The sequence below is a fragment of the Callospermophilus lateralis genome, chromosome 4, assembly GCF_048772815.1.
Source record: "Callospermophilus lateralis isolate mCalLat2 chromosome 4, mCalLat2.hap1, whole genome shotgun sequence".
Classification (NCBI taxonomy): domain Eukaryota; kingdom Metazoa; phylum Chordata; class Mammalia; order Rodentia; family Sciuridae; genus Callospermophilus; species Callospermophilus lateralis.
Genome location: NC_135308.1, coordinates 163,236,168 through 163,260,778, shown reverse-complemented (window position 1 = coordinate 163,260,778; position 24,611 = coordinate 163,236,168). Strand labels below are relative to the sequence as shown.

The 24,611-nt window shown below is 52.8% G+C and overlaps 1 protein-coding gene across 2 annotated transcripts in view; it reads left to right on the top strand.

The window, feature by feature from the left end:
• The first annotated feature begins 17,823 nt into the window (after positions 1-17,823).
• The window catches only part of Kiaa0930 (KIAA0930 ortholog), a 35,076-nt gene continuing 28,288 nt past the window's right edge, over positions 17,824-24,611 (top strand). Inside the window, exon 1 of one of the 2 annotated variants that reach the window (XM_076855474.2) lies at positions 17,824-17,939. In XM_076855474.2, coding sequence (XP_076711589.1) covers positions 17,876-17,939 — 64 coding nt within the window. In that variant the 5' untranslated portion in view covers positions 17,824-17,875. The remainder of the gene's footprint in view (positions 17,940-24,611) is intronic. The other variant, XM_076855473.2, reaches the window with a different exon arrangement.

Here is a 24,611-nt window from a genome sequence, read left to right as displayed (position 1 = left end):
CTTCCGTCCCGCAGGGTAATTACACCACGACTATGGCACAGTGTGCGCTGACAGCTTGGTGTGACTGTTCTAGGCTGAGGCTCTTCTGGGCTGCAGCCAGGCTCAGGGGTGTGGTGCCATCACCAGAGGCTGGATGCCCTGACGAGTCGGTGTCACCTCTGCTCATTACCTCTGCTGGCTTCACAGCTGAGCCACCGAGCAGCGGCCTGTGGAGCTAGGAAGGTGTACAGTGATGGAGGGGCCCAGTGGGCCGAAGCCAGGGGGACTGGGCCCAGTGCAGGGGGAACCTGGGCGCCCTGTCCTTGGCCCATCTGTGCTGGTGAGAATCTGCACCAACCCTTCACATTCCTCAGCCCAAGTCAGAAATAAGGTTCCCTCCCTCCCTCCCTCCCTCCCTCTCTTCCCTCCTTCCTTCCCTCCTTTTTCTTTTTCTTTGCTCGTCCTCGTCCTTCTTTGTTGTTGTGGTTTTCTGCTGGGGATCAAACCCAGGGCTTTGTACATGCCAGGCAAACGCTGCACCACTGAGCTACACCCCCAACCCCAAAATATACAGATCTTTTTTCCCTGATGTGATTTAGATGTTTGTGTCCTCCAGCGCAGGTTGGAATCCTGAGCCCCAGGGCTGGGGTTCAGCTCCATGGTGGAGCTGCCTGGGATGCTCCAGGCCCTGGTCCCATCCCCAGCACCCCCCACACCAGCCCCCAAGGGAGACATTAGAAGGTAGGGCCTTTGGGAGGTGATTAGGTCATGAGAGCAGGATCCTCATGAATGGGCTTAGTGCCCTTAAAAGGGGCCCCAGAAAGACCCCTGACCCTTTCTACTGTGTGAGGACACAGCACAAGGAGCCATCTGTGGACCAAGAAGCAGCACTCACCAGGCACCACATCTGCCAGTGCCTTCAGCTTGGGTGCTACTCCCCAGAAGCCACCCCGTCTGGGGTGTTTGTTACAGCAGCCCGGATGGACTAAGACAGCCCTGCCCTGAGGTCGGTCACCAGTGTACACTCGCACATTACTTGTACATAAGTTGGAGGTAAAATTAGCTTAAAATAAACCACACATATTTAAAGATAAACAACTTGATGGATTTTTTTTAATTTGTAGATGGACACAATACCTTTATTTTATCTGTATATTTTAATAAATTTTTTTTTAAGTTGGACACAATATTTTTATTTTACTTTTATGTGGTGCCGAGGATCGAGCACTCCACCACTGAGCCACAATCCCAGCCCTTTTTTTGTTTGTTTGTTTAAGTGGTGCCAGGGATCAAACCCAGTGCCTCACACATGCTAGGCAAGCACTCTGGCACTGAGCCACAGCCCCAGTCCTGGAATTAAATTCTTGGAGACTGAAAATAACTCCTCTTTTTATGTATAAAACATGATATATACATGATTTAAAAACATATATCTGCAGTATTAAATTAATATAATTAGGAACAAGAAACATATGATCATTTCAATAGATGCAAAAAAGGCCTTGGGTAAAATCCAGCAACTATTCTTGTTAAAAACATGGGGAGAGGGGCTGGGGCTGAGGCTCAGGGGTAGAGCGTTTGCCTAGCATGTGTGAAGCACTGGGTTCGATTCTTAGCACCACATATAAGCAAATAAATAAATAAAGGCCCATCAATAGCTAATAAAAATATTTTAAAAACATGGAGAGACTAGAGATAGAAAGAAGTGACCTCAACATTATAAAGGCTACATACAAGACCCCAAAGCCTACCTCATACTAAACTGAGAAAAGCTGAAATCTTCTCCTTTAAAGTGAGGGAAAGACAAGCACTGCACCTCTTCCAGTCAATAGAGTTCCCCAAACTCTAACCAGAGCCATCAGGCAAGAGAAGGAAATTGAAGGGAGATGAATAGGAAAGGATGACTTCAAACTATTTCTGTTTGCTGATTGCAGCGACCTGTGCAGCACAAAACAGTTCTCTGAGCACAGGCGGTGGGTCAGATTGGGAAAATTAGAAATTACAATTAAGAAAATAAGAAACTATGAGAAACAAAGACGAAGACTCAATTATAAGTGGAAGCAGGACTCGATGGGTGATCCAGCTCTGACAGAGTCTGGTTCTGACAATGATCAAGGCTCTGCATGTTTATTTTATATGTTTCAAATATCAAAGGGATTCACAATGGAAAGGCTTCTTGAGGCAAACAGGACAAAGTTGTGAGCAAAACAGCTTAGTTGGGGACTTATCAGTTTATGCCCATCTGGGATTTGAGTTCAAAGCTTTTGAACTTGTAAATTCCAAGACAAGCATGGAGATCTCCCTATCAACAGGAGTCAGCTGCAACCGGGTGTCCCCTCTGTGCAAGGAAGGGTTCCCAGGAGAGGCGTCTCACTGTCCAGGGTTGCACAGTTAATGATTCAGGGTGGGTTGTGGCTCAGTGGTAGAACGCTCACCTAGCATGCATGAGGCACTGGGTTCACTCCTCATCACCACATAAAAATAAATAAAGTAAAAAGGTTTCCTTTAAAAAAAAAAAAAAAAAAGCAATGATTCATTCCCAGTTCCCGACAGCTGATGATATGATCCTGTATCTAGAAGGCCCAAAAAACTCCACCAGAAGACTGCTGGAGCTGACAAATGAATTTGGCTAAGTAGCAGGACACAAGATCAACACTCATAAATCAGGATCTCTCCTATATCCCAACAGTGGTTCAGTTAAGGAAGAAGCCAGAAAAACCATTCCTTTCACAATATCCTAAAAAAAAAAAAAAGAAGACAACCTTAGAAGAGAGGAAGATCTCCGTGTTCTTGGATAGGCAGAATTAATAATGTTGACATGGACATACTACCAAACCAATATACAGATTTGATGCAATCCCTATCAAAATACCAATGACATTCTTCACAGAACTATAAAAACACAGTCCTTAAATTCAGTTGGAAGAATCAGAGACCCAGAATAGCCCAAGCAATCCTGAGCAAGAAGAGTGGAGCAGGAGGCATCTCAACCCCTGATCTCCAGGCATACTGCAGAGCTGTGGTTCAAGGACAGCACAGCATTGTCATCAAAACAGACACGAAGACCAATGGAATAGAATAGAAAACACAGCCACCAACCACGTACTTATACCACCTAACACTTGACAAGGTGCCAAAAATACATGTGGGAGAAAAGCTGGTCTTTTTATAAATGGTTCAGGGGAAACTGGATGGGGGCATGTAGAAAAATGAAATTAGACCCTCATCTCTCACCCTGCCAAAAAATCCAATCAGAATGAATCAAAGACTTGGGAATTAGACCAGAAACCTTGCCACCGTGAGAAGAAAACCTCAGTTCCACACTCCATCATATAGGTGCAGGCACTGACCTAAACAAGACCCCAAACTTGTGAAATAAAACCAAGAATCAATATGTGGGATGCCATGAAGTTAAAAATCTTTTGCACAGCAAAGGAAACCAAGAAGAGTGTGATGAAGGAGTGTGCAGAATGGGAGAATATCTTTACCAGCTTCTCCCCTGACAAGGGATTGATATCAAGAATATATCAAGAACTCAAAAAACTCAATACCAAAAACCCAAATAACCCAATCAATATATGAGCAAAAGAACTAAACAGACATTTCTCCAAAGAGGAAATATAAATGCCCAACAGATGTATGAAAAAGTGTTCAACCTCTCCAGCAATTAGGGAAATGCAAATCAATACTCTACTAAAATATCCTCTCACCCCAATTAGAATGGCAAGTATCAAGAATACCAATAATAAATGCTGGCAAGGACGTGGGGGGAGAAGTAAACTCGTCCATTGTTGGTGGGGCTGAAAATGAGTTCGACCACTCTGGAAGGCAGTGTGGAAATTCCTCAAAAAACCAGGAGTGGAGCCACCACGTGACCCAGCTATCCCACTCCTTGGTATCCATCCAAAAGAACTAATCAGCATACTATAGTGAGACAGCCACTTCAGGGTTTATAGAGCACAATTCACGATAGGCAAGTTATGAAGTCAGCGCAGGTGGCTGCCAGTAGATGAATTAATAAAGTAAATGTGGTATATATATACCATGTTGTTTTACTCAGCCATAAAGAAAGATTAAATATTGGTATTTGTTGATAAATGGGTGGAAATAGAGAACATCATGCTGAGTGAAATAAGCCAGTCTCAAAACAAACAAACAAACAAACAAAAAGAAAACCAAGACCTGTTTGTCTTCTGTCATAGGTGAAAGGTAGAATGAACGCAGGGTGAGAGGGTGGCAGTACAGGGGACAGGAAGCCATAAAGATGTGAGCTCCATTAGGTGGAGGAGGTGGAGGAGGGGAACAGGGGGAGGGTGAAAGCCGGGAAATCGGGGAATATAGACTGGATTCAACAAAATCTTGTTGTACACATATATAAAGGTGCCAAGGACCAAGGGGAATCTCACCTGTGGGTATGTGTAGAAAATAATCAAAAATAAACAAGGAGTGAAAGGAGGATCAATAGAGGAGGTTAGAGAAAACAGGGGGGCAGGAGGAAGAGGGGAGGACAGGGGATTGAAATCAAATTCCTGGTATGTATCATTTTACCAAAGTGAACCCAATACTGTGTATAATTATAATGTTCTCATTAAAGCAAAAATTGGCTGCTTGCCATCTGTTTTCCTTGACACGTTAGGTGCACTGAGCGGCCTCCCCACTCCAGGTTGTTTTCTCGCTGTCCACTCTCAGTGGAAGCAAGCTGGCCCCTAACGGGTTGGAAACGAGCTCTTGGAGAGTGGAAGAAACTGTGCATTTTTATGGATAAGACATGATCTACATATGATAAATAAGCAGATATCTACTGTATCAGAGGCCTGAGGGCAGTTAGGAAAGGACCCTGGAGAGTCTCCCCGGGAGAGGGACTGGATACTAAGAGGCAGAGGAACTGTTCTAGGGTCAGGCTGTAAGTTGGTGCATGTCTTGCAAAGAGCATTTTTAAATTTGGGTAAAGTTGATTTCTCGGTTATCCCTCTGTCGTCTGTACTTTCTTTGTGACATTTTAGAAATCTTCTTCTAACTCGAGGCCAGTGAGATCTGTGTTTTTCCTCTGGAAGGTCCGGGTTCTCTGTCTTCCACTGAGGTCAGTGCTTCATCTCGTAGCCCCCAGGTTAGCTGTTGTATGTGCCGTGGCCGCGGAGGCTCCTTCTCCCTGCCTGTGGGTGTTCAGTTGGGCCCACACTTTTCTTTCCCCACTACATCGCTGTCACTTTTGCCAAAACCCAATGGGCCACACAGTGTGGGTCTGTTTCTAGTATGCAGTCACACCCCATGGACTGCCCCAGATGGTGGTCTCACCGCTCACACAAGAGCTCAGCCCGGTGCAGGGGCGCATATGCCTGTGATCCCAGAGACCCGGGAGGCCGTGGCACAAGGAATTGGAGGCCAGTTTGGGCCACTTAGTGAGATCCTGTCTCAAAATAAAACAAAAAGGGCTGGGGGTGTAGGAAAGAAAGAAAGATTTATATAACATAGAGCTTCCTGTGCGCTAGTGACGTCACGGTATCTAGCCCAATGCGTTCCTCACGTCTGTGGCGATGCAGTTGAATGAACCCACTGCGCAGTCAGCCGGGTGAGAGCGCGGCACCCACAGTGGTACGTGACACTTGGTAATGGAGAGCACCACTCTGTTACTGGTTTATGGCTCCAGCCACACACTCTGCTCGCGCGGGGCCGTCTGTCACTGGGTATGCATTCACTGTTCTAAGATCCAGTGTTACTTTGGAAGGCGTTCCTGTGGACTAACGGAAGGCTTGGTTGAAGCCCAGTCTTCCCGTGGGGCTGGCAGCAGCCTCATCCCTCCTCTGTTCACTGTGGAGAGGCCACTGGTGTGAGTTGTGGGGACAAGTGCATGGACTACTGCTACATGGCACACCTTAAGGGTGTCTGAGGGGCAGGCCACTCCCCCGTGCTAGGCGCCTGAGCGGCAGGCCACTGACCCCATAGGCACAGCCCTGGGCGTGAGGCCATGGGTTGCAGTCCCTGCACTTGCTCCACGGCCCACTCCTTGATTGGTGGCTGCAAGGACAGTTAGCAGACACTGCATTGTGGCTGCCTGGAACCTGCTTAGCTGCTGCCTGAGTATATACACATGGTAATGCCCAGTAAAATCAGACCTGCTTCCTGCTTGCTCTCTGGAGGGCTTGATTAGCGACTCTGCAGCCATACTCTCCTCCACCCTGTTCCATGGACCTCCTCACTGGATGAGAGAGCCCACACAGTGAGTGGCCTTTGCCGTCTAGGTGATGTAAGGACCCTCCAGGTTGTTCTCACAAAGACCGGCCTGGCTAACAATGCATTTCTCTTCTCATACTGTGTCCCTGCCGTCAGGTCGCCAACACTGTGCTGTGTGCACCAAAGCAAAGCTGCCGATACAGCCTTGCCTGTCCTCCAGCTTGGTCTCGGCCCCAGCTGTGTCCTGCTTCTCTGTGAGGGAGGCCCCTGCCCTGGCATTTCCATAGATTTGGTTCTAGACCAACAGGGTCTTGTGGGGCATAGAGGAGGCCCGGGAGTCATGTTCTCTGTGAGGTGGAAACCGGGATGGTGGGATCTGACCAGGCTTTTGCAAACATGGCGTAGGCTGCTGCATGGAGGTGGACTCAAGGGGGCAGTGTGGCAGGCGCCTGGAGGCTCGGCCCACGTGTGGCCCCTGCTCCCTCCGCCCGTGTCTGGCTCAGTCGCCAACGCAGTCCTTCCTGTGGACAGCAGGTGCGCCAGCAAGAGAGAAGGCTAGCCCTGGCCAGCCTTTCTGCAGACCCTGGGAAAGGGGGCCCCCTCCTCCCTGAGCACAGCCGCTCCCCTCTGCTCCTGCACTTGGGGGGCAACCCTGCCCCCAGGGTCTGGCTGCAGCTGTGGAGAAGGAGGGGTGGCTGGGTCAAACCCGAGTTGGCTTCAGTGACTCCTCTGAGTTGTGGGTGAGTCACTGGCCCTGGCCGATCTCCCTTGTGAAACAGGGGCAGACCTGCCCTCTCAGGCCCAGGGGCCAGCAGGTGGAGTCTGTGCAGTCCCTTGGAAACACCTGGGTGGCTACAGAATAAGCTTCGGCTGTTCTTCAGGAAGGCCTCTGGCAGGGTCGGTGGGAGCAGCGGGAGGACTCCCGAGGGCCCCCTCCTCCTGGAAGCCTTCCTTCCTTGTCTTGAGTGCGATGCACCTCTGTGTACACCTGCCTCTGCCTGCCCCCTGACCTCTGGGCCTGTCTCTGTTCCTCCTTCATCGTGACAGCCTTTCAGCTGTGAATCCTGAGGTTCTGGCCTGTGGGGGGGGTCCCTCGCTATTCCCACCCAGCCTCAAGGGCCTGCTGAGGAGGCGGCAACCATGGAGGAGGAGGAAGGAAGGAGTGACAGGTCAACCGGGACCTCAGAGTCAGACCATTTACAGGAACCGCCAGTGCTTCCAGGCGTGACCGTGGGGGAATCCTCACGCAGCCTCGGGACGGCCTCTCACCCCCTGTGCAGGGCAGGTAGCTGGGACTCCCAGAGGCCGGTGGCATTCCCAGCACAGCCTGTCGGAGATGGCTCTTCCCTCCGCCTTGCTGCCAGCATCCAGAGGAAGGAGCCCCCAGGGGATGCCCACCTCCTGGTACTCTGGGGAAGCTGGCCCCAAGCGAGGCGGGGCTGCCAGCACCCAAGCCCAGTCCTCACCCTGGCTCTTGCTCTGCACCACCTTTCTCCTCTGACCATCGCTGCCCCACTGTCCTGGCCTGGCCTGCTCTTGGCCTTCCTCCCTCTGCCCTAGACCTGGTGGTTCCCAGGGGTCTTCCTTTGCAGTGCTGGGGTGAGCCTGGGTCTTGCACATGCCCGGCAAGCAACCTCTGCGGCCCTTTCCTAGTTTATTTATTTATTTATTTTTGTATACGTTTCTGGTTGTCAATGGACCTTTATTTTTATTGGTCTATTTATATGTGGTGCTAAGGATCGAACCCAGTTCCTCACACATGCTAGGGAAGGGCTCTGCCACCAAGCCACAACTCAGCCCCCTATTTTATTATTATTATTATTTTTAGTTGTAGATGGACACAATACCCTTATTTTATTTGTTTATTTTTATGTGGTGCTGGGGATAGAACCCAGTGCTTCACGCATGCTAGGCAAGCACTCAACCATTGAGCCACAACCCCAGCCCCTTTTATTTTTTATTTTTAAAGAGTTATCTTCTCTATTTTTAGGTGGGGCTGAGGATGGAACCCAGTGCCTCATGTGTGCTAGGCAGCGCTCTACCACCGAGCCACAACCCCTCCCCTATTTTATTTCAAGACAGAATCTTGCTAAGTTGTCCAGGCTGGCTTCAAACTTGCCATTCTCCTGCCTCAGACTCTGGCGTAGCTGAGGTCACAGGTGTGCCCTACATATGACATATTCTGGCTTCTTAAAGAGGCCGCGCCCTGTGTTTCTCCTGCCCTTCCTGTTCCAGCTGGGAGCCTGGCAGACAGGAAGCCAGGCGTCCTGGAGGGGGCCCTGTGCTGTGATATTGGGGATCCCCATGGAAAGCAGCTCTCCTGCTGCTGGAGCAGCTGCACTCCCACAGTTGGCTCTGTCCTTCTGGGGGCCACCCTCAGTCACTTTACTATGGTCAGTGGATTTTGCAAAGTCCTGGGACAACAGCAGAGGATCGCCCATGCCCTGATTCTCTCGTTATTCACTGACTCTTGTGTGTAGGGAGCACCCACTATGCGCCAGGTCTGGGCCAGAGGGGGTGCACAGTGGGGCAAACAGCTGTGTCCCCACAAGGGGGCCCAGGCTGGGGTAGGAAGACAGTGGTGACACGCCCACACCCACAAACAGATCTGTGTGGATTGCAGGGTGCTCTGAAGGACAGAGGGGTGTCCAGGGACCAGGAGATGTGAGACCTGGAGCTGGTTCATGGCCTCTGGGAGCTGCCCTGAGGAGACCACCTCTGCACTGGGTAGGAAGGACAGGAAGCAGGAGGAATGTCCGAGATGGAAGACAGCGAGAGAGAAGTGCCCACGGCCTGGGGACCACAGCCTGTTGAGAGGGGCCTGCTGTGGTGCTAGGCGAGTGCTCCACCATTGAGCCACAACCCTGGCCCCTTTTATTGTTTATTTTTAAATATTTGTTTTCTGGTTTTAGGTGGAAACAGGACCCGACAGGGACCTTAAACGCTGAAGGTAAAGACAAGTTCAGCCTTGAGTTTTGGAAGGATCACCCTGAGCCTGATGTAGCAGCAGCTATAAAGGGTGTTTTAGAAACAAAAAGAGAAATTTGAATGTGGCCCCTGCACCACAAAACAAAACTAAATGACTCTTGGGTGGGCCCTGTCTTAACAGCCTGCGCTCCTAAGGTGGGAAGGTCTTGCTGAGCTGGGGATGGAACCCCGGACCTCACACATGCTAGGCAAGTGCTCTCCTGCTGATCTACACCCCAGCACAGGAGGGGGCACCTTAAAGGCAGGGGAAGTCAGAAAGGTGCTCCTGCTGACCTCAGAGAGTCCAAGAGCCGTGGATTGCAAGGAACTGAATTCTCCGGAGCTTGCAGGGCCACTGGGACACCTGTTTCCCGTGTGGCCGTCCTCTCCAGCTCAGATAGATTCCTGCTCTTCAGTGTGCCTCATCTGCTTTCTAGGTGGCCATAGGGGAGGCAAAGGTAGTGTCCTGTCCTCAAAGCTGGGAAGGGAGGGGCTTGGGTGAGACCCCAGCCCCAGCCCGTACCAGGGTCTCAGCATCGGGAGACCCCAAACAGGGAGCCCAGTTCTGCTGGGCCTGAACTACTGATCCACAAAAATCATGCGCAGAAGATCGTGATGATTTGGTCTGCAGAACAGGAAAACGTACTGCTCGAAGAGTGCAGCCGAAGAACCCAAGGCCTGGATTAGGATGAGGCCAGCTGGACGGCGTGAGGCAGATGGACTTGAGAACCGGGTGAACTTGCCAGGCAGACTAGATACGGGAGGGGGGGGTGGCTGTGGAGACCTGAGAGGGAGAGCCTGGGCGGGCAGCTCACCGCTCCCTTCAGGCACCCCTTGCGGGTGGGTCAGTCAGCTGGGCACAGGAAGCTGGGGGCTGGAGAGAAGCAGGAAGAGGAGCTCATGGTGGGTGAGGGAGGCTGGCGCCTGGTGTGAGGAGCTGGGCCCAGGGTGGCCTGAGGGCCTGACCCTGAAGGTGCCTGGAGGGGCTGCTTGCGGTGTCCAGGAAGAAGATCAAAGTGGAGTAGCTTTGGTCCTGGGTCCTAAAACGGAGTCAGGAGATGTCATCAATGTACTGGTCTGGGTCTGAGGTGTCCCCCCAAAGGCTCACGCCCCCAGTTTAGCAATGTTCAGAGATGGGATTTAGAGGGCTGACTGTATCCGAGGGCTCTGACCTCAGTGGTGGATGACCTCATGGAGGGGTTCCTAATTTGAACTGCTAGGAAGTGGAGGGGGTCGAACCCAGTAGGAGGGAGTGGCTCTGTCGTGAGTGGTGTTGGAGGAACCGGGCTGGAGCCGGGTGTGTTTCAAATGCAGTTCTATCAGACACACTCTGAACACACACGGAAAGGAAGCATTCCCATTCCCCCAGCCAGCAAGCCCCTCAGACGTAACAGGCCATGTTCTGCCAGGAGCGCCACGTGGCTTGGCCACCAAGGTGGTCTCTGGGAACCCCGAGTGGCAGTGTCTGTGGTTGCCTCCCTGAGTGCTTCTTCCCTTCCAGCGGGCTGCACGGGACAGTGTCGCTGGGGGAGAGCTCTGCGACCCCATGAGCTACGCAGATGTGTCACGGGGAGACCGCAGCGTCCACCTCCCTGAGTGCCTCTCTCCGGGGAGCGGAGCTTCTGTGAGGACTTACGTAGGCCCCCTCGCCGTCTGCATGACCTCACTGTCACCCTGTGGACAGCTACCTTCTGCCACTTGCAGAAGGGGCAGGGATGAGGCAGCAGGCAGGCTGTCTGGTGACCTGCGGTCTGGGTGCTTGCTTCTCAGAGTGCTCCTTACAGGGTCCTGAGGGCCAAACTCTGTCCCTGGCCCCATTTTCCCTCTCTCTCTCTCTCCCCCTGCTTTCCTGCTACCACGAGGTGAGCGGCTTTGCCCTACAAGCCCTCCTGCTGGGCTGCTCTCCCTCACTCCAGCCCAGAGCAATGGGGTCTGCTGGCTGTGGATGGAAACCTCAGAAACTACGAGACAAATAAAGTTGTTTTCCCCAGGTATTTTGTCTCAGGATGAAAAGCCGACGAACACGGTGAATAAGGTCTCTGGCACACTGGCAGCTGACTCTTTGAACTGGCTGCAGATTCCTCCAGACTTTTGCTCTGGGCCAAAGTGTAGTTTTCTAAAACATTGTTAACCTTTTACCAAGGAACCTGGTGCCCAACTGCCCAGAGACTGGGACCAACCCCTTTCTTACCAGATGGCCTGATTTCTGTCAGCGGCAGTCATGATTCTTGACAAGGGGTGTAACTACCAGCTGGCCTTGTAGCTTGAAGCTGGGTACACGGCCGCCATTTTGTAAAACCTCATCCGGTGCAGCTGCTCTGGGCCACCAGGACACCTGTGTCCCCCGTGGCCGTTCACTCTGGCTCAGACAAGCTCCCGCTCTTCAGGGTGCTTCACCTGCCTTCTAGGCTGGCACAGGGGAGGCAACAATTAGTGTCGTGTTCTCAAAGTCGGGAAGGCAGGGCCTCAGGGTGAGGGGCCCTGGGTAGCTTCATGTCACTGGGGCACCAAGGCCTGCCTCTGTGACCTCACCTCCTTCCCATCTCCATTCCTGTGGGGACAGCTCTGGCCAAGTCTCCTGTGCCCTCTTGTGCAAGTCTTTGGCAGCCTCGTCCTCACAGACCTTTGTGGTCCCAGCCCCTAACAATTCCCCCATCATCTTTGCACCCTCAAAGCTGACCACACATCCCTGAGTGGAGTCCTTGGGCGTCCTGGCCTTTCCCCACAGCTCTGGCAGGGCAAGCACCGCGTCTGACTCCCCCTTCTGCTGGTCCCCACGTGGACACTGTGACGGTCACAGACCCTACCTGTGAACCTGCAGTCATAGCCCACAATCATAATGAAAGGCAGGTGGAATTTCAGTCAAAAGCTAGAAGTAAAGATGTAGCTCCCTGAAGACTCCCTAGATCTATCCACAGTCTTGGGCTCAAGGTGAAGGGCTCAGCCCTCTCCCGGGACGAGGCTCGGGTCAGAGTGTCCTGAGAGCTGGCCGTGTTGCCGCAGGAGACACTGGGAAGCAGCAGCGGCGGAGTCAGCAGAGCTGGCCTGGAATACAGACGGGACACACTGGACAGTGTAAGGACCCAGGGAAAGGTTCCCCTTGGCCCATGAAGGCTCTTGAGATGAACTGACCATAGACCTGGGAAAACGGGGGGGACAGAGGCAGGCACGTTGATTAAATGTCACTGGAGAGTGCTGTCCATTAGCCCAGTTAGGTTTAGGTACTTATGTACCTTTCTTCCTAGGGCTGGCGGGGGCGGGGGGCAGATGTGGGCGTCGTAGGGAAGATGAATGGAACTGGAGACAGAAATTACACGACTCCATGTCCACAGAGCGCGGGCGCACAGTGGCCACTCAAGCAATATTAGCCTGCACCTTCTTGACCCCCAACCCATCAGGCAGGCCTCCCCAAATCTCTGTATCCTTTGCTGTCACCAAGGTGTCAGTGCCTGATAATAATTTTAAGGTTGTCCCTTCCAGGGGAATTTTAGCAGGGACTTATTTTAAAAAGAAAGAGAAAATGAATGAATGAAATGGAGAGCCAGTGGCAGACCTCCTGACAACAACTGCGGCTGAGAAAATATTTTTTTGTGTGTTGTGAGGGACGGCAGTCAGGCAAAGGAGGCTAGAGGAGAAGGAAGGCCCCTGAGCCTTTCCAGATGGCCCCTCCACCTTCGTAGCAGGTGATAAAGTCCTCTCCTATTGGAAGGTCTCTTGCAACCTAGACCTGGGCATGGTTAGATGTAACTTTCCAGATGAAAATGAGGAACAGCAATTCCAAGCAGAGGAGAACTGTGAGTCACTGGGAGGTGTCTGGCCAGGAAGCAGCTCACACCCACTCATGTGACCCCAGCAAGGAGTCCAGCAGGCTTTCAGGGGAGAATGAGGAGCCTACCCCTGGGAACCTGTGATCACTGACTGAAAGTGGGCCGCTTGCCCCTGCCCTGCCCTGGGAACTGGCTGCCGACCAAGGAGAAAAGATGAACATGGGGTCCTATCACAGCCCACCAGCACATCAAGGCCAGGAGTGAGAGAAAACCCTGAACCACTGACCCCCCTTCACACCAGCATAGGACGATGGCCGCTGGGCAGGTTCTTGAGGCAAGTCCCAACAGGAAGCTCAGAAAACGAAGCAACAAGCCCATTAAAGCAATTGCATTGCAGTTAACTTTTCTTTCTGCTCAAGTTTGCTTTGTTGTTCTCGTGTTTGCAAAATAGACTTCAGGGCAAGGGGTGCCCACGCAATTGCTGCTGTACTGGTATTGCCACCACCACCTTCTTAGTCCTTAAAACAACCCCAGTTTGTTATTTGACAGTTCTGAAAGTCAGCGGTCCAACTGGGGTCTTGCTGGGCTAAAATTCAGGTGAGGCAGAGCTGAGTTCTCTCTGTGTGCTCAATGAGAGAATCGATTCCATGGACTTTTCCAGCTCTGGGAGCTGCCTGCATCTCTTGGCTTGTGGTCCTTTCCACCACCGGCAGTGCCAGCAACACTGATCTTTCTTGTATTGTGGAGTCTTTCTGGATCACAGCTGGGGAATGTCCTCCCATTTTAAGAATTTATGTGATTAGGTTGGGCCCACCTTGTAATCCAGGTAATCCAGGATAACTTCTCCATTTCAAAATCTGTTCTTGTTTGTTTTGTTTTGTTTTCTTTTCTTTTTTTTCTTTTTTTTGGTGCTGGGGATTGAACTCAGGGGCACTCAACCACTGAGCCACATCTCCAGCCCCATTTTGTATTTTATTTAGAGACAGGGTCTCACTGAGCGGCTTAATGCCTTGTCATTGCTGAGGCTGGCTTTGAACTCGAGATGCTCCTGACTCAGCCTCCTAAGCTGCTGGAATCACAGGCATGCGCCACCATGCCCAGCCCTGTTTTCCATTGTCTTTAATTGATGCATTATAGTTGTACATAATGGTGAGATCAAAATCCACGCTCTTGATCACCACGCAAAGCCTATTTTTCCAGGTAAGGTGATGTATACATTGCCACGACTCCAGGGAGTAGAATGTGGACATCTTTGGGATCATTGTTCTGCCTACAGGATCTTTTCTTCTCATTGATCTTTCTTGTAAAAAGACAAAATTACAACAAACTTAGTGATAGGTCTAATTGGCTTTTGTGGTGATTTGTGAACTGGGGCAGCCTCCATCCTAGGAAGTGGAGTAGGGCTCCCACCCAGCAGGAGCCAAACAGCAGGTTCTGTAAGGTGGGGTCGAGGAAACAGAGTGGCAGAAAAGGAACTGGTGAACAAGGTTCTTCCAGGTGACATTTTTATAAAGGGTAAACAAGGAGACTTCATCTTCATGCCAGTTGAAAATAGTCTATTTGGGAATTTGGCTGTTATCTCTCTGATTCTGATTTCTCGGAGGGTAGACAAACAGCTTCTTAATTTCGGTTTGGTGACATGGAACTCTGGGATGAATGACTCGGCTTTGGTTTTTAGTCTAGTCTGTTGGGGCCCAGTATAGGAGCCTATCCCAAAACAATGACTTCCTCATATTTTAGGGAGGAGGGGAATAAGAGTGAGCAAGGCTGATTCTCATTTCAAGCAGATTCAGTTATGGAATAGCTCGATCAATGCACTTCAGAAATCTTGCCATAGAGTTCTCAAATTTGGATATTAAGACAGTTTTATTTTTCCTTACATGCTATATAATAATGAATGATGAAGGGAAAAATCATTTCCTACAAAGTTAATTGTTTACACATTCAACAGAATAATTCATTTCTTTTTTTGGGGGAGGTACCGGGGATTGAACTCAGGGGTACTGGATCACTGGGCCACATTGTATTTTATTTAAAGAAAAAGTCTCACTGAATTGCTTAGCGCCTCACTTTTGCCGAGGCCAGCTTGGAACTCACCATTCTCCTGTCTCAGCCTCCTGAGCTTCTGGGATTACAGTATACGCCACTGGGCCAGGCTTCCAGATTAATTCATTTCTTGTTAACCCTGAACAATTATTTTATAATTTCAGGCAAGTCTTTGTAGCATTCACTTTATTATTATTATCATAAACATTATTATTTTTATTGTTTATTTTTATTCATTTATTTTATGTGGTGCTGAGGTTTGAACCTAGGGGCTTACATGTGCTAGGCAAGTGCTCTACCACTGAGCCACAACCCAGCCCCTGTAGCATTCATTTTATTGTACAGTAGAAACAATAAAACATTGTTACATTTAACAAACAAAGCCATGGGAATTCTTTTTGCATTTATTTATATATTTAGGGCTCAAACTTGAACTCCGGGCCTTATGCACACGTTCCATTTTTGCTCAACACTCTAAAAAAGTGGATTTTATACCTTTTGTAGAAAACATTTTCATCATAATAGGAAATACGGCTAAACCAGAATTTTTTCAAAGATTTCAAATCTTTTTGTTTTTACATATCTTATCTAATTCTATTTTATATTCTGAATATTTGTATACAAAAAAATGCAAAGACACCTCCAAGTCACAACTTGCTTAATTCCCACAAACCAAACCCATCCATGTAAGCAGCACAAAGATGAACAAATGGCTGTGTGGAGCCCTGACCTGTTCCCACCCTCTTCCAGTCCAAAATATTACTTTACATTTGCTAATGTTAGAACATGCCCTGCATGGCAACGCCAGGAGTATTACTGACCTAAGAAAGGGGGAGTCCAAGCGAAGTTCATTTGTTCTTTCAACAAATCTTTTCTGGCACCCATGCTGGGCTTGCCAGGGAAAACAGGATGAGGGATCAGTTGCTGGTCCTTTGGCTCAGACTCCAGGGAGGCAGGCTTGAGGGGTGGGGTGGGACTCCTGCGCAGTCCCTGAAAACAACGTTTTGGCCAAGCCACCCAGAGGGCCCCCAGGAAGAGTCTGCTGCAGACAGAGTCCCAAGAATACAGGTGGGGACCGGCCTGGGCAGAGGAATAGCAGTGGGAAGGCCGGTGAGCTGCGCAGCTCGGAGGCCCATTGCACCGCCAGCCTCTGTGTTGTCCGCTGCCACCAGTGCAGACCAGTGCTCAGGCGGGGCTCCAGATGCAGAACTGGAGGCCCCAACCCCCACAGAGTCCCCATGTTACAGATGGGGATGCAGGCCCAGGTGAGAAGGGAGGTACAACCAGGGCCACCCAGTCACTTCATCCATTCCCTCCTGCACACCCTTTTTCAGAGCTCCTGCCTCCTGTGCCTGGCACTGAGGACAGGAGAGTCAGGCAGGGCCCTGCCCTGTGGAGCTGAGGAGAGTGCCTGCTGCAGGGAGGACACCAGTCCTGTGATATCTGGGCGCCATGGTATGACCTAATTTAACTGTAATTACCTCCTGATATACGTATCTTCAAATGCTGTCCTATGGGGGTTAGGGCTTCGACATATGAATTTCAGGCAAAGTCCTAGGCCCGGGGAAACAGCCATGCAGAAAACAGACCTTCCCCCGTGGGAGAGTCCGGCAGTCAGCAGAAGTCTGCTTGGATGTGATGTGCGGAGGAGGTAAGGGTGCTGTGCGGCAGAAAAATAAGCATCAAGGGGACAGGGAGGGGAGAAGGCGTTTTGGGAAAGGTAGTCAAGGAAGGCTCATTGAAGAGGTGCCACCTGGGTCCCAAGGGAAAAGAGCAAAAAAGTTTTAGGTGGATGAGGAGAATAGTACCCCAGGCACAGTGCTCCAGGCGGGCAGTGGTGGGAATGGGAGAGGGAGCCTGCCGGCTGGTGGGACTGCAAGGGGTGACAGTGAGATTTAGCTGGCTCCACCTCCCCCTGTCCTGGGAACGGACCACCAGGCCGATGTTTGGGGAAAGCCTGGAGCTGCTGCTTCCCTGGGTCTTCCTCTCTCAGCCCACGGGCCTGCAAGACCACTAGCCCCGCAGACCTCGCCCACCTCTGGCCCCTCAGACGCAGTCAACTGAGGCAGTCAAAACACCGAGACCCCCCACACCGTTCGCTCTTCAGCCACGTACAGCCACTGTACCGCGTGGGTGCAGAGGGGTCAGTGCAGGGCGGGAGGGACGTTGCTACTATGTCCCCCAGGAGACCTTCTTTTGCCGGGATCAGAGGAGGAACTTCCCCTTAGAAACCAGGCGGCAGGTTCCCGGAAGACATCAGCCCAGGCGGCTTGGTGGAGGGGGAGGGCAAGGAAAGGGCGGTGACCGAATGCCAACGTCGCGCGGGGCGGCGGCGGAGGGGCGTCCGGACCTCGGAGCAGGGCCTGGAGAAGGTGGGCGCCGAGGGAAGGGGACAGGCAGCGCGGGACACGAGGCCCGAGGCTGCGATGTGGTGCGGGACCCCGCGCACGGCTAGAGCCACGCAGCTCTGGGAGCGCCAGGTGGAGCAGCGGCCCGCGGGGCGGGCGGGGGCAGGCGCTCTGGCAGCGGGGGCGGGGCCAGGGCCCCGGAGGCGGTTCTGGGCGGGGCCAAGGCGGCGGGGGCGGGGCCGGGCGGGGCGGGGCGGGGGCGCGCGCGGCAGTGGCGGCGCGCAGTGCGCTCGCCTCTGAGGGCTCGGCGGGCGGCGGGGACGGCGACGGCGACGCGCACAAAGGCGGATTGTGGCTTCACTGGTGCTCGCGGCGGGCGGCGTCGGGGCGGGGGCGGCGGGGCGCGCCGGGGGCCCCCGCGGGCGCGGCGCGGGCGATGAGCCGGGGCCCGGCATGGCCTCCGCGCGGCCGCCGGGCCGGGCCTGTGCCTCGGCGCCGCCCGCGGGGCTCCGGGCCGGGCCGCCCGCCCTCCCCGCCGCCGCCGCGTCCCCGGAGCCTGCGGGCGGCGCCGAGGCCGAGGAGCGCTCGCTGCAGCACATGCTGCGCGCCATAGCGGAGGAGCGCGGCCGCCTGAGCCTGCGCCGCGAGGTCTGCGGCCTCGGTGAGTGGGCGGCGGGGCCAGCGGGGGCCGGCGGGCGAGGCCGGGGGCCGGCGGGGTCGCGAGCGTCGCCCGGTGCGCCTCCGCGCGGCTCTGCGGGCCGCGTTCCTGCTGTCCGCCTCCTTGCTGTCCACCTCCGTGTGTCTGCACCTGGGTCCCTGCGTGTCCGCCCCGTGTGTCCTTTTCGGCGTGTCCATCTCCGTGTCAGTGTGCCTCTGCAAGTCCATCTCAGTGTCTCTGCATGTCTGTCTCTGCGTGTCCATCTCGGTGTTTCTGGGGTCCCAATCTGCTGTCCTTCCCTGCATCTGGGTCTTTCCTGTGTCCCTGTGTCTCCAGCTCAGTTTTTTGGTACCTTGAGTGCTCTGCACCTTTGTGTCCCCCTTCTTTTTCTGCTTCCTAGGTCATTTGATGTCTCCCTCTGTCCATTGGTATGTCTGTCCCATCTCTCTTCTTCCTCTTGGTGGTTCTGCAAGTGGCCTTCCTTCTCCAGGAAGCCGTCCTGGGGGCCTCAGTGCTGCTGCAGGGACTGAGATCTGGGGACACCCTTAGCCTGGCAGGCAGGGCAGTGGACGTCCTCAGCTCACATGGAGGGCCATGTCTCTGGCTTGCTGAGTCTTTGTCTGTACCTTCCTGGCCCTCTCCTCTGCCACTCTGCCAGGGACCTGTTGGCCTCTGTGCCCTGAACCCACTGGCTTGGCTCGTGGATGGGGGATTGCTGCCTCTCTAGGTGGATCTGTTCTAAGAACCCTAGTCATGCATCTGCCGGGTGGTGTGGGTGGGGATGCCTCTTATTGTTTGAAAAAGGGCCTGGGACTGCAGGTGTGGGTGGGGTCTGCTGGCCTGGCTGGGTGTGAGGTAATCCATACTGATGGATCGCACCCCCCACCCCCAAGCCGGAAGGAGCCCCCTCCCCTGTAGTGTTGGTTTGTCATTTTCTCCATGAAAAGACCCCTCCCTCTCCAGGCAAGGAATGACTTCATTCCACATTGTCAGCAGCCCCTCACCCCACCCCTGCCTGGGCTGGGGACTTCTGAGGGGACAGTAGCCTTTCGGGTCTTACCAGTGCCCTATTGGTTCACCTTTCTCAGACCCCAGGAGGGGATGCCTCCCCACTGAGGTCAGCAGCAGCAGGGGCCTCAGCAGGCCACGCCCTGGAGGCTGCGAGGAATCCTGTGAAGGCTTTTTGTGGGAGGCAGGCTTAGCACCAGGCTTAGCTTCTCAGGGGGCAGGTCCCAGCCCAGTCTGCCCAGCGTGAGTGCTCTTCTTGATAGGGACCGGTGTAGTGGGGGTGACTTCTGAAGTGGGGACGGACAAGAACAGGTTTCAATGGTTTTGTCTCAGAAAAGGTGTCCAGATAGGGGAAGATCCTTATTAATTCATTCAGCAAACATTCCCTGAGCACCTACTGTGTGTCAGCCTGGCAGACCCACCTGTCACCTGGCACAGAATGTCTGAACTAGGAGGGTTCTGAAGACCATCTGCTGTAGGCCCTCAGCCCTGCAGGCTCAGCCACTCCAAGCAGCCCCTCCCCACTTAAAGCGCTGCCCACCGTCGCCTTCACCTGTGAGCATCTCTCCCCTCTTAGATGTTCCCTGCCCCCAAGGAGCCTGCAGTACCATCCCTCAAGAACAGCAGTGATGGCACCCAGCATTTACGAGGCTGTTGGTATGTGCAGGTGCTTTGTGCGAGTTCCGGCAGTTTCATCCTGACACACTACTTAATGCCTTTGCCAAGTGGAAATATAAGCTCCGTGTCACCCATGAGTAGCCTTCCCAAGGACAGCAGTGAGGAAGTGGCACAGCTGACTGACCCCTGGCTAGTCTGATCCCACAGCCTCCTCCCACCCCACGCCCCCAGCCAGGCCTTCTGTGCTGACAGCTCACAGCTTTACCTCGCGGTCTCCCCTCCCTGCACCCGCTCAAGCTCCCTCACGTGGGCGCTCCCATTACCAGCTCCTGAGCTCAGTCTCTGGCGCTCTCACCCCTGGGCTTTTTTGTGTGCTGTTGGCACAGACAGCTGCCCCAGCTTGTTTGCCTCCCGAGCGGCCCCCGTCTTCCTTTAGGTCTCAGCTCCAAGCTGCTGCTGGGACCTTCCTGGACCCCGCAGACACTCCTGCTCTGCTGCTGCTCATTCTCTGTGCTGGACGGTCAGGAAGCCAGGTGTTGTGTGTGTTATAACAACTGTGGCATTGTAAGGGACTGTGGGACTGCTCCCGGAGACAGAGCAAGTGAGCTCCTCCAGGGCAGTGTGAGTCTTATCAGTGCTTAACATGAGGCACGGACAGAGCGAGTGCCCGATAGACACCTAGAGAACAAACACCTAGAGGACTTTTGAACTGGCAAAGGAAGGGTGTGGATGACCAGGAGGTGGAGTCGGGACTCTGGGAGGGTCCACCTCTTTTAAGTTTCATCTGAGAAATTTGATGTTCCTAGAGAAGAGAGCTTACCAGGGACATATGCCAAAGCAGAGCAGGGCCTGATGTTAGTCCCGTCACCTGGAACATGGGAACCCACGACACCTGAGCGCTGCACGTGCACCCTGGTGCTCCTTCAGCCTCTCACCTGGGGGGTCAGGATTATGGTTTTGTTCTTATGATTTTAAAATTCTGTTTCTGTTCTTTTCCTTTGGACTGCATTTTCTTATCCTCACTTTACAGCTGTGACAACCTATTAGATTTATGAATGGATTTACTCATTCTTTGTGGTACTGGGATTGAATGCAGGGCTTCACCCATGCAAAGCACATGTTCTGCTGCTGAGGTGCACCTCTGGCCCGCTCGAATGAATTTAAATCTCCCAGATTTAAAAAAACAAGACAGTTTGAGTTGTACATGGACCCAGTGCCTTTATTTACTTATTTTTGTGTGGTGCTGAGGATTGAACCTAGTGCCTTACATGTGCCAGGCAGATGCTCTGCCACTGAGCCGCAACCCTGGCCCAAATTGCCCAGATTTTGGTGGTGGGGTTTAATGAAAGCTTTGGTCACTCAGAGCTGGTTGTGGCCTCTGAGGCTGTTTGAAGGTGTCCAGGGAATCTCTGGTGGAGCTGCTGTCATCTCCGAGTCAGTGTCTGTGAGATGGAGCAAAGCTACGGGTCCCCACGCCAGGTCACTGCTGGCTCTTAGGATGAAAGGCACTGTGTAGCTGCTGGCTGACGTGACTCTCATTACGCTGGTCTCTGGTAGAAGTCTTTCTTGAGCACTTGCGTTGTGCCAGGTGGGGCTGACCCCGGTCCCTGCTTGGTGAGAGGGCACCGTCTCTGGGAGAGAAACCAGGTATACAGGTGACTGCTAGCTGAAGTAAAAACCCCGCTGGAAGCAGCCAGGGCCGTGGCCACGCCCAGAAGGATTTTGATGTTGTTTCCACAGCAAACTTTTAGTTCCAGGTGAAAAATGAGACCCGCTGGTGGCTGAGGTGCTTCTGTAGGGCTTCAGGGTCTCTGAGTGGGACTGATCCCTGGTTCAGTGCCCAGGTGTGCAGTGCAGACATTTGAACCAAAGGTGGACAGATCCTGCCTCTTCTCCCAGGACGTGGGTCTCCTCCTGGGCTCTGAACAGCAGCCCAAGCACACCAGGCAGTGTGCGCTCTGGACCTGGCTGGGTATGAGTCCTAAGAGGCTGGGACTGTTGGAGTCGTTCATACCTGGTGTTTGGGGCTCACCTCTGTCAGGTGGCATAGGGTCCTCACCTCTTCTAGAGTGCTGCAGGTCTAAGGAGTGGGGTGTTTTGGTTTGTTGCTTGTTTGTTTTTGGTACTGGGGATTGAACCCAGCATGCTTTACCACTGAGCTATATTTCCAGTCTTTTTATTTTTTTGGGAGAGGGTCTTGCTAACTTGCTGAGGGCCTCACTAAGTTGCCTAGACTGTCCTTATATTTGGAATCCTCCTATCTCAGCTGCTGTCTCTGTCTCAGTCGCTGGGATTACTGGTGTGCACCACTGCTCCCAGCAAAGGAGTGTTTTGTGTTCATTCTTTTTTTTTGGTACTGGGGATTGAACTCAGGGGCACTTAACCACTGAGCCACATCCCCAATTCTTTGTATTTTTTTTACTTAGAGACGGGGATTCAGTCATCCTGTCTTTGCCTCCCCAGTTGCTGGGATTACAGCATGCACCACCGAGCCTAGCCAGGAAATCGACCTTTTGGTTTTTTTTTTTTTGGGGGGGGGTACTGTGGATTGAATGCAGGGGCTCTTAACCACTGAGCCACATCCCCAGCCCTATTTTGTGTTTTATTTAGAGGCAGGGCCTCACTGAGTTGCTTAGCAGCTTGATGTTGCTGAGGCTGATTTTGAACTTGTGATCCTCCTGTCTCAGCCTTCCCATCTGCTGGGATTACAAGCGTGGGCCACTGCACCTGGCTGAGTTCATTCTTTTTTTTTTTTTTTTAATTTTTTCATAGTTGTAGATGGACAGATTGCCCTTATTTTATTTGTATATGGTGCTGAGGATTGAACTTAGTGCCTCACACATGCCAGGCAAGTGCTCTGCCATTGAGCTACAGCCCCAGCCCCTGGCTGTGTTCGTTCTTTTTTTTTTTTTCCATATATATATATTTTTTAGGTGGTCACAGTATCTTTATTTTATTTTCATGTGGTGCTGAAGATGGAACCCAGTGCCTCATGCATGCCAGGCGTTACCACTTGAGCCACATCCCCAGCCCCTGTACTCATTCTTTATACTTGGAATTAGTTTCTGAGGCAGGTCTCATTAAACTCTTTGTCCCGACAGAACATAGCTTGGGAGGGGCTATACTGTGCCCCCAGCCACAAGGGAAAGTGCTGGGCGCTGCACAGAGTTGCAGGCTGCCCTTTCCTGTCCTCTGAGTGCCAGCTGCCCGGCCACTGATGGGCCGCCTGGCTGAGGAGGATCATGGAAGGGCCAGTAGAGTGTGAGCTCCCAGCCAGCTGGAGGGTCCCTGAACAGGGGCTGTGAGGCCTGCCTGATATAGGAGCAGAGGCTCCGGTGGCTTAGGTGGCTGGAGGGGTCCCTGAGCAGTTAGACTGGGTAGGGCCCTGTGTGCCTGGTCTCAGGGAATTTTGCAGGTGTGACTAGTGGGCCATCCGTCAGCACAGACTCTGCCTGCCATGGGCCAGCTTCCCTGAACTTGCAGCTGTCCTTAAGTCCTGCTCCTGTGGAGGTAGGCTATGTCATTACCCCATCTGACAGGTGAGGAAGCTGAGCTTTAAGAGGAAAGTAACTCTTAGGTCACCGTGCTGGGGGGCAGCAGATCTGGAATTCTAGCCAAGGCCTGTCAGGTGTGACCTGGAGAGGTCTCATGGAATAGGCTGCAGGAAATGGGGGCTGCCTTCCGGGGAGCACTGTCCTGGCTGCACCCACCATGTGCTGGGCCCCAAGAACCCCTTTGAATTGGGATAAGCCCTGTGTATCCTTGGTAGCTGGGCACAAGTGTGGGTTTGGGGATTCAGCCGGAGCCATGGTGGAAGGGAATGCTGGGGTCCTGAATAAGCACAACAGCCTTTGGACCTCGGTCTAGGGACATGGGATGCATAGGGAAGTGGCAGGTGGCAAGTGAGCTGTGGCAGGCACAGGCGCTCAGCCTGGCCCCGGCAGCCAGATGCAGTCTGCAGCTGTGGCTGTCGCTGTCCAGGATCAGCGCATCTGGCCCAGTGCCTGCACACAGAACCAAGTCCAGACTGCTTGGCCGTCATGGGGATGGGCTCCCTGGGTCTCTTGGGCCTCTAGTGGCCCCAGCCCTGAGGCAGTTGCAGCTGGTTGGGGGCCAGCATGGTGGGGAGGAAGTGTGGCTGTTGGGAGTGGGAGCAGGGCCCCTTTCGGTTCCTGGATCTATTTTAAGGCCTTGGGTTGCGGCTTCTCTGTTCCTGGGGCTGGTGCAGCCCAGGAGGCTCTCCTGAGGCAGAGACTGTGTCCTTCAAGACCTGAGGACTCTGGGCCTTGCCCTCTAAAAAGGCAGGGCCACAGCCACAGGACATCTCTGCAGTCTGTGTCGGCCTCACCCAGCCTGGGACAGTGCTGTGCTGCTCTGCCTGGGTGCGTTTCCCCTTTGGGCCTTCCGCCTTCTGGCAGGGCGGGTGGACCCTGCCCCGTCACCGGGCAGTGCAGGCGTTGGCGCATCCAGTGAGCAGGAGGCTGAGGAAGTGCTCCAAGCCGACTATCCTTAAAAAGTCTTTAGGGCTGGGTTGTGGCTTCGTGGTAGAGCGCCTGCATAGCGCGTGTGAGGCACTGGGTTCAGTTCTCAGCCATCACTTAAAAAATAAATGAAATAAAAGTCCATTGACAATTAAACAAAAATTTTAAAAAAGTCTTTAAAACCCAAATCCATTTTTTTTCCAATTAGAAATGTTACATTATAGAACTTGGATAAAGAAGAGAGGGGAGAATGACCCACAGAGCCTCGCGCTCCAGCCTTTTCAGAGCCTTGCTTAGGAATACTTGATATTCTGTGCAGAAAATTTCTTAATCATGCTTTTTCCTAAAACATTTTCATGTTGTTCAAACTCCAAACATGATTTAAACTACTCCTCGGCCGTGCAGTGGATGTACCATGATTTATTTAATTGGTTTCGTCTTGTTGGAAGCTTAGTTTGGATCCAGTTTTTTGCTGTTTTACATGACTTGTAACAGACCTCATTGTATGTGACAGGCTTCTATATGGTAGTAACCTGGGAGTCCTATTTCTTGGGGGCTGACATCTGAC